Genomic DNA, 16,164 nt, shown 5'->3' on the forward strand with positions numbered 1-16,164 from the left:
GGTAACCTAGAGATGGAAGTCTACAGGAAAACCCACACACATACATGCTATTTGACCCATCACCCACTGCAACACAAACTAGGAGTCATCAGGACTTTGTGCCACAGAGCAAACAACATCCCTACCTCTATGGAGGCCAAGAGAAAGGAAGACATACACTTGAAGACAGCCCTCAAATCCTGTGGCTACTCTAAGTGAGCTTTCAACAAGGCAACATCCACATCAGGCAAGAAAACAAGAGACAAAGCTGAGACTCCAGATCCACAGAGGAAAAGCCTGGCCATTCCCTTTGTAGCAGGTTTTTCAGAGAGGCTTAAATTGGTTTTTGAGAAGCATAAGATACAGTTCACTTCAAACCCACCAACAGACTGAGACAGAGACTGGTTCACCCTGAAGACTGGACACCAAAACATAAGAGGAGAAATGTAGTATAGGCCGTCCAGTGTAAGGAAGAATGCTCAGAACTCTACATTGGAGAAACCAAAAAACCACATAACAGGAGGATGGCACAGCACAGGAGGACCACAGTCAGCTGTGCGCTTCTATTTACAGGAAACAGGACACTCATTTGAAGACAATGATGTACATATGTTGGACAGAGAAGATAAGTGGTTTGAGAGAGTAGTCAGAGAAGCTATATATGTTCAAGTGGAAAAACCCTCCCTTTACAGGGGTGGAGGGTTCAGACATAACCTGTCTTCAATCTACCAGGCCGCCCTTTCATCTATTTCAAGGAAATTAAGGAAAACATCAAATGTCTTACAGGGAGGAGACACTCTACAGTCAGTTGGTGAATCAGAGGGGTCACTAGTCTACCATTGCATCCTAACAACCCTCACCTGAGCTCACTTCTATTGTTTACCTAACGAGCCTATTCAGGTCAGGTGTGAAGTGAAACCAAATCAGGAGTGTGGGTTGACTCTTGCCCCATTTACATAATTCATCTAATGAGCCTATTTGGGCTAGGGGTGGAGTGATACCAACCTACAGGATAAATTCGAGATTCCATACCAGCTTTCCCTTAGACTCATGAAGCTACTTGGATAAATAGTGTAATGTTTTAACCTAAAAACTAGAAGTCCATTTGCCATAACTCAACCTCCAGATACTTCACGTAACTTCACCTGGATGACTAAGAGTCTTCACAGACATTACAGCTGACAATCTGACAATCATATTGGAAACCATGGTGTCACATACACTTCTGGGGCCTCTATGCATTTTTGGTGTAAAATGGTTTTTAAAAATGTCATTTATTACATGTATAGCTGTCAAGGGTGACCACCAGAAACAGCAGTGCACAAAATTGACATGTACAGCTTGTTCAGGCCCTTGGTACAGGTTACACACACATATATCTAATGCTAAACACTACTGAGGTAGACACTTGTACTAACTTTTGGAGTCATTTGATTCATATGTTGAGGTTACACATTATTCAGATTAAATAAATTTTTCAGGTTAAATGTTAAATGTTAAATGAATATCCCACAGTCTCCTGACAACTCCAGTCACATTCAGAAATATTTCAGTGCTAAAATTACTGCCTACAGCAGCAGGCAGAGATGATTTAAGACTTTTAACAAAATATTGGACCCCCAGTGAACAATGCTGAATGTCCACTTTAATTGCTGACCCCTGCTGTAAAGCAAAGCCAACATATTACAGTAAATGGGTCATACAGGTTGCATAATATCTGATATATTTAAAATACATTAAGAGAATTAATTCCATGTGCTGTCCTCAGTGTAGTCAAACAGTGATGGTGTGTTACAGGAAGGAAAATGGAAGGTGTCATTTTTCTTTGCAGCCCTGCAGCCATGAAGTTAGATACAAATTCCTTTCCTCCAGAAAAATCTGCAGGCATATACAACAAACCATTAAAAACCCATAATCCATAAATCACAGTGGCAATAAAAGTTCCCTACCCCCTTTGCAGCCATTTCCCTGATCACTCTCCTTTCTTCCCTTGGGCACTCTACACACAGTTTCAATCCCTGCTGTGCTTCCCCCTCTGACTGCTAACTGAATTCTACATCCAGAGTCTCAGAGGACGGGAAGTGCTTTTGAAGGTGCCCTCAGCTATCTGGAGAGAAATGTATTATGAGGTAATCTATAAAGACTGAAAGGATGAAAGTCTATCTATGTTTCATATCAGCACGAGGTGGTGGCTGTTCATGGGAGAGAATATCTTTTATTTATACTGAACAATCTCTCAAATCTGTGCTTTGTGATTAATGATAAAATGACTGGCATTACAGAGCAGATAAATAGTGTAGCAGGATCACATGCTGTAAACATTTGTTGCCACCATACAAAAAAAGGCAGGTAAGACATGAAAGAAAATCCTTTGTGAGTGAAGAAGTAACAACAAATATGGATGATGGATGTCTTGATGAAAATAACAGTAACATGAATAAAATGTGACCATCAAAAAGGCCATCATCAAAACATGAAATGAGAGAATGTACTTTGGATGATTCCTGTTAATCCCTCAGGCAGAGTTAAACACACTTGGGCAACTTCATGGCATATTTACATAAGAACAAGAGTCTTAGGATATGTGTTCCATGTTAGCGCAATATTTACCTCTCCAAAACCCTTGGGAATGCTCTACTAAGGAGCATCAGTAGATTCAGTAGATCACTACATTTCAGAGACTCAAACAGTGCAAAAGCTGTTTTAAGTGACAATGTGAACATGCATTAAAGGTGCAACGTGTAAAATCTGAAAGATTTAGCATCCAGTGGTGAGACTGTAGAATGCAACCTTTGGAGCAAATAAATATTGCTTTAAATATTACACATTGAACCTTTAAGGTTGCTTTCAAAACAATCTGTTTGGGTCCGGTAAAATAAACCCTATTGTATGTTTGAAAATTGATGTTAACGTCATGGATAATGACAAATAATAGAGATGAAAAGGAAATGAAAAAAAGATGTACAGAAATATTCTGTAGGATCTCTCTTTTTAATAAACTTTTGGCAACATGCATGGAGGTCATACACACAACATAACTAATTGTAATTTGAACCTTTATGACTGACCAGTATAAAATCCACATTCACCTACTGACCACTATACATCTTACCATGGTTACTAATATACACTTACAAAAAGTTAGGGATAGTTGGCTTTCAGATGAAATTTCAGATTGCACCGAAAATGCACTATAATCTTTACAGGTGAACTTAATTTGACCTTGTCCAGATTTTTAAATGCACCCATCCAACTCTTCAATGTTTCAGTACTTATTGCATAATATGCTGTTCTCTAACCGCAAAAATTGTCAGATCCATGAATTGACCACTAATTGTGCTAGTTCAATGACAATTTGTATTTAAATAGTCCTCTTCATAATGCTGTTCACATTTTGAAATCATGAGACCAAGAGGACACCAAACAATCGATCAACAGTACCTGGCCATTGCGAGGCTTCAAACAGGATGTCTTCAGAGGGAAGTTGCCACTGAGCTTAGAGTGTCACAGAGTGTCATCAACAGTTTGCAACAGAGGCAAAGAGTGACTGGAAAAGTCACAGAAAAGCATAAAAGTTGACGTCCTTTGGCCACATCCCATGCTGATGACGACTTCATTGTGAACAGTGCCCTGTGGAACCAGATGATGAATGTCAGTCAACTCCAGGCAAATTTAAGGGAGGTGAGAGGCACCCGAGTGTCATGTCGGTCCATTTGAAACCGCTTACATTAGCATGGTCTGCGTGCTAGATGACCTTTAAGAGTACCTGACCACACCACCATGGCACAGGCATCATCGTCTTGCATGGGCCAGGGAGCATTTGTGCTGAATGAAGAACCAGTGGGCCTCAGTGCTGTTCTCTGATGAAAGTCGATTCACACTGAGCAGAAATGATGGCCGCCGATGTTGTTGGAGACGTCAAGGAGAATGCTATGCATCAGCCACTGTTGTCATCAGATGAGCCTTGGGAGGTGGTAGTGTTACAATCTGGACAGGTGTGTTTAGTCAATACAGAACTACCCAACACTTTGTGAATGGTACTGTGACAAGCCGATACTACCTGAATAACATCATTAATCTGGTCATTGTGCCTCTTAATGAGCAACACGTCTGATTTCATCTTCATGTATGACAATGCCCCAGCTCATTGAGGTGGCATCATCAGGGAATAGCTGCTGGAGGCTGGGGTACCTCAAATGGAGTGGCATGCACTTTCTCCAGACCTGAATCACATGGGATCAGTGGAGTCGTCACGTAGAAGGTCATAACCCTGCACCCCAGAACCTCAATGACCTGAGAGCAGCCCTTCAAGAAGAGAGTTGTTAGCTTTTGTTTAAATAAATTGAGATGAAGAAATTACCATTACATCCTTCTACTTAACCTCTTAGTCACCCCGCCCCCTTTTTTTGCAAATGGCCGACAACACGTAGCTAAATAAAACTAGCTGTTGTTCTTACATTTTAAAAGTTATTTTGACGGCCTTGGTGCCGATTGAAGCAAAAGCGTCCCAGTTTTCTATCGGCGCGCTGTAAAATGTGAAACATGACTCCCCTCCCCCTCTAGCGTCGAGCGCTGCCTGCCCAGTGTTGTCATGGCTACATTTACAGTAGGAGTGGGGGCTGCGTTAAAGCCCACTGTTGCACCATCTAGCACGACTTCCTGTATGTCGATTTACAGGTCTCATCATTGGCTACAAGATGCGTCTGTCAACATTTACGAACAATTTGACTGGCTAATTCTCCTGTCAATCGAAGTTAGACTATGCCCCCTGACTGGGATTTTCTCTGAGGATGTGAATTCTATTGGTTTTACCGTTAGTTACGCTGTTAAACGCAACAACAAGTTTGATTGAGGCCTCATGTGATTCACAGAAGCTTGCTATGTCAAACTTTATTGAATAAACGGACAAAACAGCCGTAAAACGAAGCGGTTTATGGCTTATTATGAGGAGGACGATGGATTTATGGATTTACTGTACAATATTACGTCTTTTTGGACTAAAACATGGGTGCACTTTGTTCTATGGATTCTAACGAACAGAACGATATGCGGCACTCCATGTTTGAGTACACATATGAAGTTACACGAGAGAAAGGTAAAGAGCGGCGTTTTGTACTGTATGTTTACTGTTGTTAAATATTAAGAAACTGTAGTCGCTGTGATTATTCGATCCTTAATTGCTTTATGCCATTTAATCGTGAGACTTTAAGGTTTTATTAGACATAAAATGTATTATACTATATCCACATTTTTCGACGATCTTTTTGTGACAAAATAGAAACATACAATTTTTAGAGCGGATCCGCTCCGTGGGTGACCATGGTTAAATGCCCTACTTTTGTGATATAATATCACTGTAGCATGAACCTTTTACATTTTCCATAAATTTTACTCGAAAGTCAAATATCCATATCTTTTTGTTAGTAGTGTATTTACATATGCATGACTATTACAGATAATTTACAAGGTCACCTCATAAAGAGTTCCTCAATACCTAGTGAGTGTATTAGTACGCTTTTGTGAGTGTCCTTTTGCTGGGTGATGCACAATTCAGCTTTGAAATTTGTATTTCTTACCTTTGTCTTAACCTTATCTTATCTTTGCAATTAGACAATATTTCTATATACTGGGTAAACACGAACATTGATTAATTTTCCATCATTAAAATGGTGGCATACACAATGCCTGTGAAGAAACATACATTCTGCCTCTCATATAAAGCCAACACAGCTGTATGCAGCCCATAGATCAGCTTTTGAACTCCTGAAACCTTTTAAATGACAGACCTTTCATCCAATAGTTGAAGGTCGAGTTGGACACATTCTTCATGACTAGAACATGTATTGTTCTCAGAGAGACAGAATGATGTAGCAGCTCCATGAACACTGATGTTCTTTTGGCTGCAGACTATTTGGTCCTGACTCATGAATCAGGGTTAGATAATATCTTTACTCAATGTGCTTGGGGTCATTTTCCTCACTCTCTGAGCAACACCATCAACAAGTCTCCAGAAATCGCTTCATGCCTTAGCTAGCTAGTGGACGAGGAAATATATGTGAATAAAAATATGTTGTCCATGAAAAGTGATTTCTGTGTTCACTGGTTTCTACTAAAGACTGCTGCTTTTAGAAAATTGGATGATCACTTTTTTGAGCTGCTGGAGTACAAATACAGCAACAAAAAGTGAAGGATGTCTGTACCACTGAAGGACCCCATTAAAAGAAATTGGTTTATCAGACACAGTCTTCATAAGGTTTTGTGCCTTCTGGCTTCTACTTGGTTTCTACTTGAATTGCAGGTCTGTAATAGGACACAAATTTCAGACTTGTTCATAAAGGAGGGATTTTCAAATGTGTTGCCACTGCAGGCTGATAGAATAGCTGCCTTGCTGTTCTTGGCAGTAGACTAAAGTAAATGTCCAGTGACCTAGTGATCCCTTAAACTACTGCTCAGAGGACTTGAATAGTTAACACATATACCTGACCCTTGGCTTCCTCCTCTAAATAGCTTCTGACATAACTGAGTCAGCATGTGATGAGATACAAAAATCATCTTTGACAGTATTTGTGATTGTCGATCTACCTGCTTCCTTTGAAAACATGTTTTTACATAGCATCAAAAAACCTTTTTAAACAAGCTCAACATGCACATTTGCAAGGGGCAAGTTGTCCCCAAAAGTCATGAGAAGAGAGCAGCAGTGTTTTCCTGTTGTTGTCTGAGGTGACAAAGTGAATATTTTTAGAAGTTGTTAATGTGTGTGATAAAGTCACTAAACATATCTGCTCTACTGATGTGAGGGCTGCAGGACAAAGCCCTGATCACAGGCTGAATATAATTTGTATTATTTGTAGATGAATGGAAGTCTTCAGGGAGCACACATTGTATGTATGCATGTGTGCATATGACTGTCTGTCCTTGTACTTCTATCTTTGTGAGGACCATTTTCAACACAATTCTGTCAGAGTGAGAAATTCTGGCCAGTCCTCATGTTTTCAGACCCATTATGCCAATGGGTGCCCTCAAAGATAGAAGTACAAGAGTCTATGCATGTGTCTGTGTGTGTGTGTGTGTGCGTGTGTGTTTTAGGGGTGCATACATCTCAGTTATATGGATGTTGAGGGCTTTGGAGATTTAAACAGATGACAGTGCAGTGGCAGTGTAATCCCTGTGCTCTCAGTGGAGTCCAGCTGTGCCAGAACAATACTTCAGCAAGCAATTGGACAACTACAGCTGGAGGGTCAGGGGTGAAGCTGTCAGCTTTTTAATGTGTTGTGGATTGTATGAGAGCAGATAGTGGGGCTACAAGGACTAACCACATCTTCTTAAAGCTCTGTGAGATTACCTCTTTTCACAGGATTATTTTTCACTAGATACCACAGCGAGAGGTTGGCAGGGGCAGGAAGTTCCCTGCAGAGAGCTTTGGGGAGAGTTCGTATATAGCATGTTTTAGATGTGTTAGTGCACCTGCCACTTCATAGGCTACACCACAGAGAGGGGCTTTTGTCAAATACCAAAAGAAATCACATCCTTTGTAGAAATATTCATTAACATAAGAAGAAAGCATAATAAAATGAAAAACAATATATATATAATTTTCATTTCATTTTATTTTAGGTTTCCAAAAATAAGCAAAATATAGCAAATGCATGCTGCTTATTTTATTTTTTTGTTTAAAAATTGGTTCTGTATCCAGAGATTGTTAGCTTTAGTTAGTTGTAAGTACCTGCAGCTGCAATCATTTCAAATGTTACTGATTTTTATTGATTCAACAGTGGGGTTGGACTAGCCTGCTGGAATACAAAGAGTCTTCATGGTGGTCTACTGAAAAACATTGCTGTGACGATCAGCTCAGACATGTCTCCCTCCCCCAGCAAATCACATTCAGTCCTGTCCTTTTTTCATTTCTATGGTATCATCCTTTAACATTATGTTCACTGATCCAGTCAGCAGCTGAATGCTTCCCACTCACTTTACATGAATATCAAAACTAAGACTGTAATGGTGAGGCTGAGAAGTTCAGAGCAAAGAAGATAAAATGTCCAAGGACAGAATCATCTAAATGCTTAATGCGTTTATAGCTGCAGGTGACAGCAGGAGTGAGACCAGTGAAACTTCAGTGTTCTGCAATTTAAGCAGTAAAAAGAGGACAAAAGGCTTATCATATTGGATTATTTAGAAACACTTTAGGTTATGACTGACAACATTTAACATAATTCACCACAATTTACAGTGCATATGAACAGTGTACCAGTACAGTATGTAAGGATGTCTGCATGTAGTCACAGAACACAATGTTCAGTTAGAGAATCTGTGAATGTATGAATATAATTTATACTATAATCACCTGTAACAGGATAATATAGTTTTTTGATGAATATCATAGGGGAGGAAGAGATTTGTTTCATAGTGTCAAGTCTGTCAGGTGTGTTGAAGTGCCAGCAGGAGGAAGGAGTGACAGGACCCAAATGCAGGACAGAGGAGTTTTATTACTCTCCTGGAAAACGCCAGGGATCAGAACAGAAACAGATATTCTACCGTAGGCGGTAACATAGAACAAACAAAAACCCGAACAATCTCTAACACAGGTAACTCACGTAACTCTAGTGACGCTACTTAATGCTTCTGCAACCAAACAAAGGAACAAAAGGAGTACTTATAGTAAATCGGGAAAACCAATAATTGAACACAGGTGAACGTAACGGGGACAGGTGAAACTCATGAACACAAATTACAAACATAAAGCTGCCAGAGACCAGAACAGGGGAAAACAGGAAGTCCACACAAAATAACAGTCCTCTGGCAGGAAGTCCCCAGAGGGACTCATGACACATAGTGGACTGGCACATATATCTGAAAGAGTTCAGCACAACCACAAAAAAACACCTACATCAAGTCTGTTTAACACATAATTACTTGCACGAATCCAGTGGTATATCCATATGTTTATAATGATTCTACACTGTAAAAAAAATTAACAAAAGTCAAAAATCTAGCAGCATGAGAGCTGGAAGAAAAATATAAAAAAAGAAGATCTGAAAGAACAAATGCCATTAAAAAACTGAAAATCTGACAGTGCAGATGCTGCAAAATTAGAAAGTTATGGTTATTAGACTCTGAAAATGACATTAAAATTCAATACATAATGGTTATTTTACAGTTAGAGGACATCGTTGCCAAGCCATTTGCCATAATTTAAAGGGGAATAAAGTTTTATAAATGGTAAATAACAGAAGATTTCACAAAATGACATAAAGAAGGATGTCTAAACAACTGTGCATTTATGAAAATTTATATTTAATGTTAATGTTAATATTTTTTTACATATTAACATTTTTTACTTTATTTTTTCTGTTCTTCATTTTATACACAAACATTTGGCCATTTAATGAAAAGTAAATGTAAACGTTGTACTTAAAATATCATATACATTAGTAACTTCTTTAAAAAACAGGAAAGCACCTAAAGCATAAATAATGTAAATGTATGATTTGCAGTAAAAAGAGAAACATTTTTGGTATAACTAAAGGGTTATAAACTAAGACATCAATTAATGTATGATATTAGATATAATATTTTCATATGGTCTTATGTAATTGTTGTATTCCCCAAACTACATTTTCATATCAATATTTTAGAAACACATTTTGTTTTTGTTGCTCTTTATTCTTCGGCTTTCAAAACACTTAGAAATAAAACCTACAGACTCATTATTACATATTTAGCCCAAATTAAGTATAAAAACAACAAGACGGAGACTTAAACTTGGACTTTTCTTATCAGCCAAGTTTGTTTTAGTAACTTAAAAATAAGATTTTGTAATTTACATGCACAAATTTTAAACATGAAAGAATTTTTCCATTTCCAGATGTATAAAAACAGCCTTCAGAGAGCTAGATTTATATAACATTAAAACAATTCATAACAATTACAGCACTAACCCTTTGCTAAGTTGCATTTGTGGAAACGTATTATGTAGACTAACATACTCTGCCTTTACAGACAACAAAACATAATTTGTGTGGTTGAAGCCTCAGAACTGTTCTGTATTGTTTTCAACAAATCTTATGTGTTAGCTTAATACCCTATGTTTTTTTAACAAGTGACATGTAAATTTGCATTTTCCCCTATTTTTACCCATTAGTCATAATTTAGCAAAACAGGAAAAATTTGTAAAAACAAATACAATCACAGTAAAAAATGTTTTAAATAACTTTTTTACAGTGTAAGATAGAACTGTACAGTACTATGGTGTGAGCAGTATAAAAATATAATAAAATCTGACTGCTGATTGTTTTTAGGTATTTTACTGTGATTGCTGAGTATAATACAGCTAGACTACCCTGTGTGGATAATTTCAGTCATCAGTCGAGTAACCCCCTGACAGTGATCAAAACAATCTAATGGTCATGGAGACAAACTAATGGCAATCAGAACAATTTAAATGTAATGGCAAGAAACTGTGATGGAAACAAGGGCAGTGGTTTTCTTGTTGTCACTGCATCAATTAAACCGAACTAAACCATGTGTTAGACGATCCTAAAAAAAAAAAGTTAAATATACCTACACCTTAGCCCCAGTTTGTATCTGTCATGTATTAACATACATTTAGGTAATAAAGGCAAGCACTGACCTCTGATTGACATTCAGAGACATAGGGACAGTGACTGAAACACATGCAGAGACACACAAAGACATGCAAAGTATATAAGTACAAACATGGACAGAATGACAGGGAGACACAGACAGGAAAAGACTAACAGACAAAACACAATGAAATGTAGATAGAATGAAATGAGCGGTAGAGTACTTTGTTGGCTCTAGCGCCAGGTGAGCACTTTTCAAGATTCATCGCCATCTTTGCACTTGGTTCCTATGGAACATTCATAATATGACTTCTGTAATACTGGCTAAACCATTACTGCACCCTTGTGGCCTCTCTTAGTTAGTATGTCTAAGTTTTAATTCACAGTATGAGCAAATACAATGTTTCATTTCATTATTTCTTTATATTTACTTTCCAATTGTGCATTCTTACCATATGACTGATATCATGAATCACTGTATCACTGAACTAAAGATAACCTGCCTGGTCACAGACTCACAACACATGATACTCAGTGTAAAATGTATGAAACCTTTAACTTCCAGCCCCAGTCTGTCATTAAATTTATATAGCCATAAAAAGGGCCATTCGAACCAAAATAAGTACTTAAACCTTGCTGAAATAAAGGCAATAGAACTTCTGTGAAGAAATAAATTTTTACTAGGAAAAACAAACTGTTAAATGTAAAAAATATTACTGCACAACTTGGATAGGGTTAGAGAAAGATCACAGTTTGGGTTCGGATATGTACTTAGATAAATCATGGCCTCTGTGGTCATGAATACAATAATAACTACATGCTGTGTCTGACATCATTCACTACTCTCTATATAATATACACATGATGATTCAGTAACAAGCAGAAAATCCAGATTTTAGACACTTCATCATCATCAGTTTGTAATTACTAACAGCTATCAAGCTAACAATTTTAACATCTACAGCAGATAATAGTGCACATGACATTTTTGAATGCCCTATATAGTTGATAGTCACAGCATTTAGACACCATTATAAAATGGTGAGCACACTATATTGTATATGGACCAATATAGAATGACCAACATTAAAAGAAGGTCACAAACAGAGTCCTCTGGTGTTAAATTCAAGTCTCTGTTGATCCATTCATCCACACCGACCTCTAGATTTAGAGACATCTAGTTCTATACCTGTTTATAGAAAAGTTTCTGTTAACAGAGTGTTAGGCATCCTATCCAATATTATCAGACACCAGCTGTCTTTGTTTAAAAATGATTTTACTATATTATTACTTTGCTCTTAACTGTACCAAGGGCTTAACAGCAGCTGTGGTTATTTAAATAAATAAGATGTAATTTTTCTTACAAAGATTCAGGGCAAAAAAATTGCAGTACCCAACAGAAATACTTTGAGATTTGTATCTATACTAACTATGTTGACTGGGGCACTAGGGTTAGTCACAAGAAACAGTCCTCAGCCCTCAAACCAAAGATAACATTGTAAAAGTCTAAGGAGGTTTGTAGAGATATATGGTTATAATGTCTATGACCTGTTTCCAGAATTACAATAAAATCTCCAGTATGAAGGTCACAGAAGGAACTGTTCACCTCAGTGTCATGTCTGAATCTTTCTTTTTATCTTTCTGTAGGGCAGCATTTTGGATAAGCTCATGTATTTATTTATTTATTATTTTTTTATTGGGGACAAAAGAGCTTTGGAGTAAGAACCACATTCCAGTGTAATTCCATCCATCCATCCATTTTCTATACCCGCTTTTTTCCTGAAGGCCAGTGTCACGGGGATCTGCTAGAACCTATCCCAGCTCTCTCTCGGGTGAAAGGCAAGGGTACACCCTGGACAGGTCACCAGTCTGTCGCAGGGCCACATAGAGACACACAAAGACAGACAACCACACATACTCACACTCACTCCTACGAGCAATTTAGATTCACCAATCAACCTAACATGCATGTTTTTTGGACTGTGAGAGGAAACCGGAGTAATTTGCTGTGAGGCAACAGTGCTAACCACTCATCCACCATGCTCCCCCCAGTGTAATTTATTCAATGAAATCATTCTCATGTCATCAACGTTAAATTATTAAAAACTGTAACTGGAACAGTCAAATCTAATGGAAGGAAAAAATCAAATGCAGCCTATAACATGGACAGTGGCTAAATGGGAAGAAGAAACACAGCAGTGGAGAATGGAAGATAAAATAATGATAATAAATGTTGTCTGAAAATTCTGTTTTCAAAAAATGTTTTGTTGACAATGTTTTGTGTTGGTAATATTTTTGTTTTTGTTGCAGTTCTCAGAAGAGAACTGTAATGAAACGTTTGGTCATTGTGACGCAATCGCGTATTTCGGTACGTCAGTCCTTGCGTGCCGACGTTAGTGACACAAGGTCGTTGCTGCAGCAAGTGAACCGCAGACATGCTGTCTTTTGCTGCCCGCTCAGGGGCTTTTTCCCCTTATATGCAGGCTACAGCCTTTACCGTCGCTGGTCCTCTGAAGGCTCTGGTGCCTGGGCTAGTTGTAAAGGGAGAGACGATCTTGATGAACCCGAACAAACAGTTTCTATGCCGCGAGTCGTTGACCGGTCAGAGCCCAAAGACAGGCCCTGCTGTGACGGTTAGCATTAGTGGTAAGTCTGTTAGCTTAGACAACTAGCTGGCTAATATCAGACGGTGGATATCAAACAAATCAGATTTAGGCAGCTTAGTCATTTCCAGTTGTTTCAGAGTGTGTGATGAGAAGGAGGAAAAAGTTGATGTCACAGAGCTGATAAAGCCGTCTATGGCAAGGTTAGCTAACGTTTGCACCCTTTAGCCTAGGTGGCTAAACAGCGGCCTGTCCCTGAAATTAGATTTAGGGTAGATAATCTAACGAATTAACTGCTGATTTTGGTTGGTAGGTTAGGTTGGATAATCTGATAAATGAACTGCTGATTTTGGTTGGTGTGTTAGGTTAGATAATTGATGAATGAACTGCTGATTTTGGTTGGTTGATTAGGTTCGATAATCTGAATAATTAACTGCTGTTTTTGGTTGGTAGGTTAGATTAGATAATCTGATGAACGAACTGCTGGTTTTGGTTGGTGGATTAGGTTACATAATTTTAATATTACACAAAGATGATGCAGTTAAAAACAAAATGCACTTTTTAAATTACGAAAACTGCTGTCCAAACCTGTTTGGCCCTATGTGAAAAAGTAATCGCCCCTTCACAGCACTGCAAAGTGCACTAGCACAAAATTTAGGTGCACCCAAATGTTTTCACAGCACCTTTAGCTTCACAATTATACATTCAATTACTCTTGTCTTTTCCCATTGTTATGTAAAATTATAAACTTGAGTAATGGTATAGAAAAATGCTTAAGATGTTGTGACTGAAAAATAGATAAAGGACATTTCTATACAGTCAGATTTCAGGCTTCAAAGATGTGGTCTGTTTCAGTAAAAACAGACTCAAAAATGCTGACTTGACTTGCAGCAGATCAGCTCAAGTAGCTGTGATGTTTATGTGATTGGTCATTAGTGTTCACACCAACTTGCTTTTTTTCTGCAGGCTGTGCAGGAGTCAGATTTACCCATACAGACCTCAGAGTACCAGACTTCTCTGACTATAGACGCCCAGAGGTTCTCGATCCCAGCAAGTCATCCCAGGAGAGCAGTGAATCCAGAAGAGCTTTCTCCTACCTGGTCACTGGAGCCACAGCTATGGTGGGTGTCTATGCTGCCAAGACAGTGGTCAGTCAGTTTGTGTCTTCCATGAGTGCCTCTGCTGATGTCCTGGCCCTATCCAAAATTGAAATTAAGCTCAGTGACATCCCTGAAGGCAAGAATATGACCTTCAAGTGGAGAGGCAAGCCACTGTTTGTTCGCCACCGCACAGAGAAGGAGATTGCCACAGAAGCCTCTGTGAACATAGCAGAGCTGCGGGATCCTGAGCACGACAAAGACCGGGTTATTAACCCCAAGTGGGTCATCGTCCTTGGCGTGTGCACACACTTGGGCTGTGTGCCCATTGCCAATGCAGGAGACTTTGGAGGTTACTACTGCCCCTGCCATGGGTCGCATTACGATGCCTCCGGCCGCATCAGGAAAGGCCCTGCTCCACTCAACCTTGAGGTCCCCTACTATGAGTTTCCAGATGATGACATGGTGGTGGTTGGATAGATGGCACTTGCCAGACTGAGATCGCAGCATACAACAGTTTCACTATCAGCAGCACATCAAACATATATATTATGAAGGAAATAATGTGTGATAATACTGTCTTTCCTTGCTTCTGCCAATTGCAGAAAAAAACAGTTCACATCAGATTCATACAGGTATTTATATGGATGAGCCAAGATATCATGACCAGCATGTGCATTCTGAGCAGTCTGTGACAGCACAGCCACATATACATGTTATGACACATTCCTCCCATCATTTTCTGTGACTTGTGCCACAGTAGCCCTTGTGACAGTTCAGACCAGACAGAATGGCCTTTATTGTGCTTGCGCCCCCTCTCCCCGCCCCCTCCGGGAGCACAACATGACCCTTGCTGTTTTGGAGATTCTCCAACCCATTTGCTTGGTCGTAAGAAATATAGCCGTAATCAGAGCTGGTCGGGTTTTTACAATTGTTAATTTCCCTCAGATGGCACAGGTTGGCTATGATAACCAACCATCTGATATATCTCAGACCTTGACATGTGCTGTTGTTGGGAGATAATGCATTGTACTTGCTTCATCTGTGTGTGGTCGTAATGTTTTGGCTCGTTGCTTTGTAACTTCTACATGTGAAAATGTACAACCCAGTCAATATCACAGACTTTCTGTACATAAGATCTCCTAGTTCAATTTGTGTTTGTTGTGTTTAATAATAAAAGATACAGAGCTGCTGTTATTGCCTTTAACTTGGTTATGGAATTCATGAATGATGTAATTTAGAATATGATACCTGCGTATCTTAAGTTATAGCCCTTCTTTTCAGCCAAGAACAAATATTCAGATCTGGGTAAAATAAAGTTGTATATTTTGAGTCTTTTTGTAAAAAAAGTTATTTCTCCCCTGTCTGCCTGATGATTGTAAAGCAATAATGCAATCTGTGGTTGAAGACATGAACTATTTTACTTTCAGTCCTTTCAGCACACATCAGCAGAGGTTCTGAATCAGATTCTGACCGAGATGTTGAAAGTGTTAATGTCAAAACTGAAGGTGTGTGAGCCTTTACTACCACAATGGTAAAAATGAATTTGACTTTTATTGTGTGAAAAAGGGTTTCAAAAACTATTTCAGTAAGATTCAGTATCTGAGTTTCAATATTATTTCCATTAGGTAAAAATTTGGTTTATTTTTTATGTTAATTCAACTCAGTCTGGTGATCTAAAATCCCATCTAACACTGAATGGTTTGCTAAGAGGCTTTGGGACTCCAGAATTAATGTGAAATTGTTTAACATTAAAACACTGGGTCAGATGAATATATATAGATGCATCAAGGGATCTGGTAACTTGACAGCAATCCTCCCAAATCTCAGTGGGTAAACACTAGTAGCCGTAAATATATGTTGCACAACAGCATTAGAGAGTACCTCAGTACAGTTTTAAGA

General features: G+C 38.7%; 1 protein-coding gene across 1 annotated transcript; it reads left to right on the plus strand.

The window, feature by feature from the left end:
- Positions 1-12,954: 12,954 nt before the first annotated feature.
- Positions 12,955-15,595, plus strand: uqcrfs1 (ubiquinol-cytochrome c reductase, Rieske iron-sulfur polypeptide 1). The gene is made up of 2 exons (XM_026294451.1): positions 12,955-13,208; positions 14,132-15,595. The coding sequence occupies exons 1-2, from the start codon at positions 12,998-13,000 to the stop codon at positions 14,740-14,742; spliced, it is 822 nt and encodes a 273-aa protein (XP_026150236.1). The 5' UTR covers positions 12,955-12,997; the 3' UTR covers positions 14,743-15,595.
- Positions 15,596-16,164: the final 569 nt, after the last annotated feature.

The sequence above is a fragment of the Mastacembelus armatus genome, chromosome 3 (assembly GCF_900324485.2).
Source record: "Mastacembelus armatus chromosome 3, fMasArm1.2, whole genome shotgun sequence".
In the NCBI taxonomy this organism is placed as follows: Eukaryota; Metazoa; Chordata; class Actinopteri; order Synbranchiformes; family Mastacembelidae; genus Mastacembelus; species Mastacembelus armatus.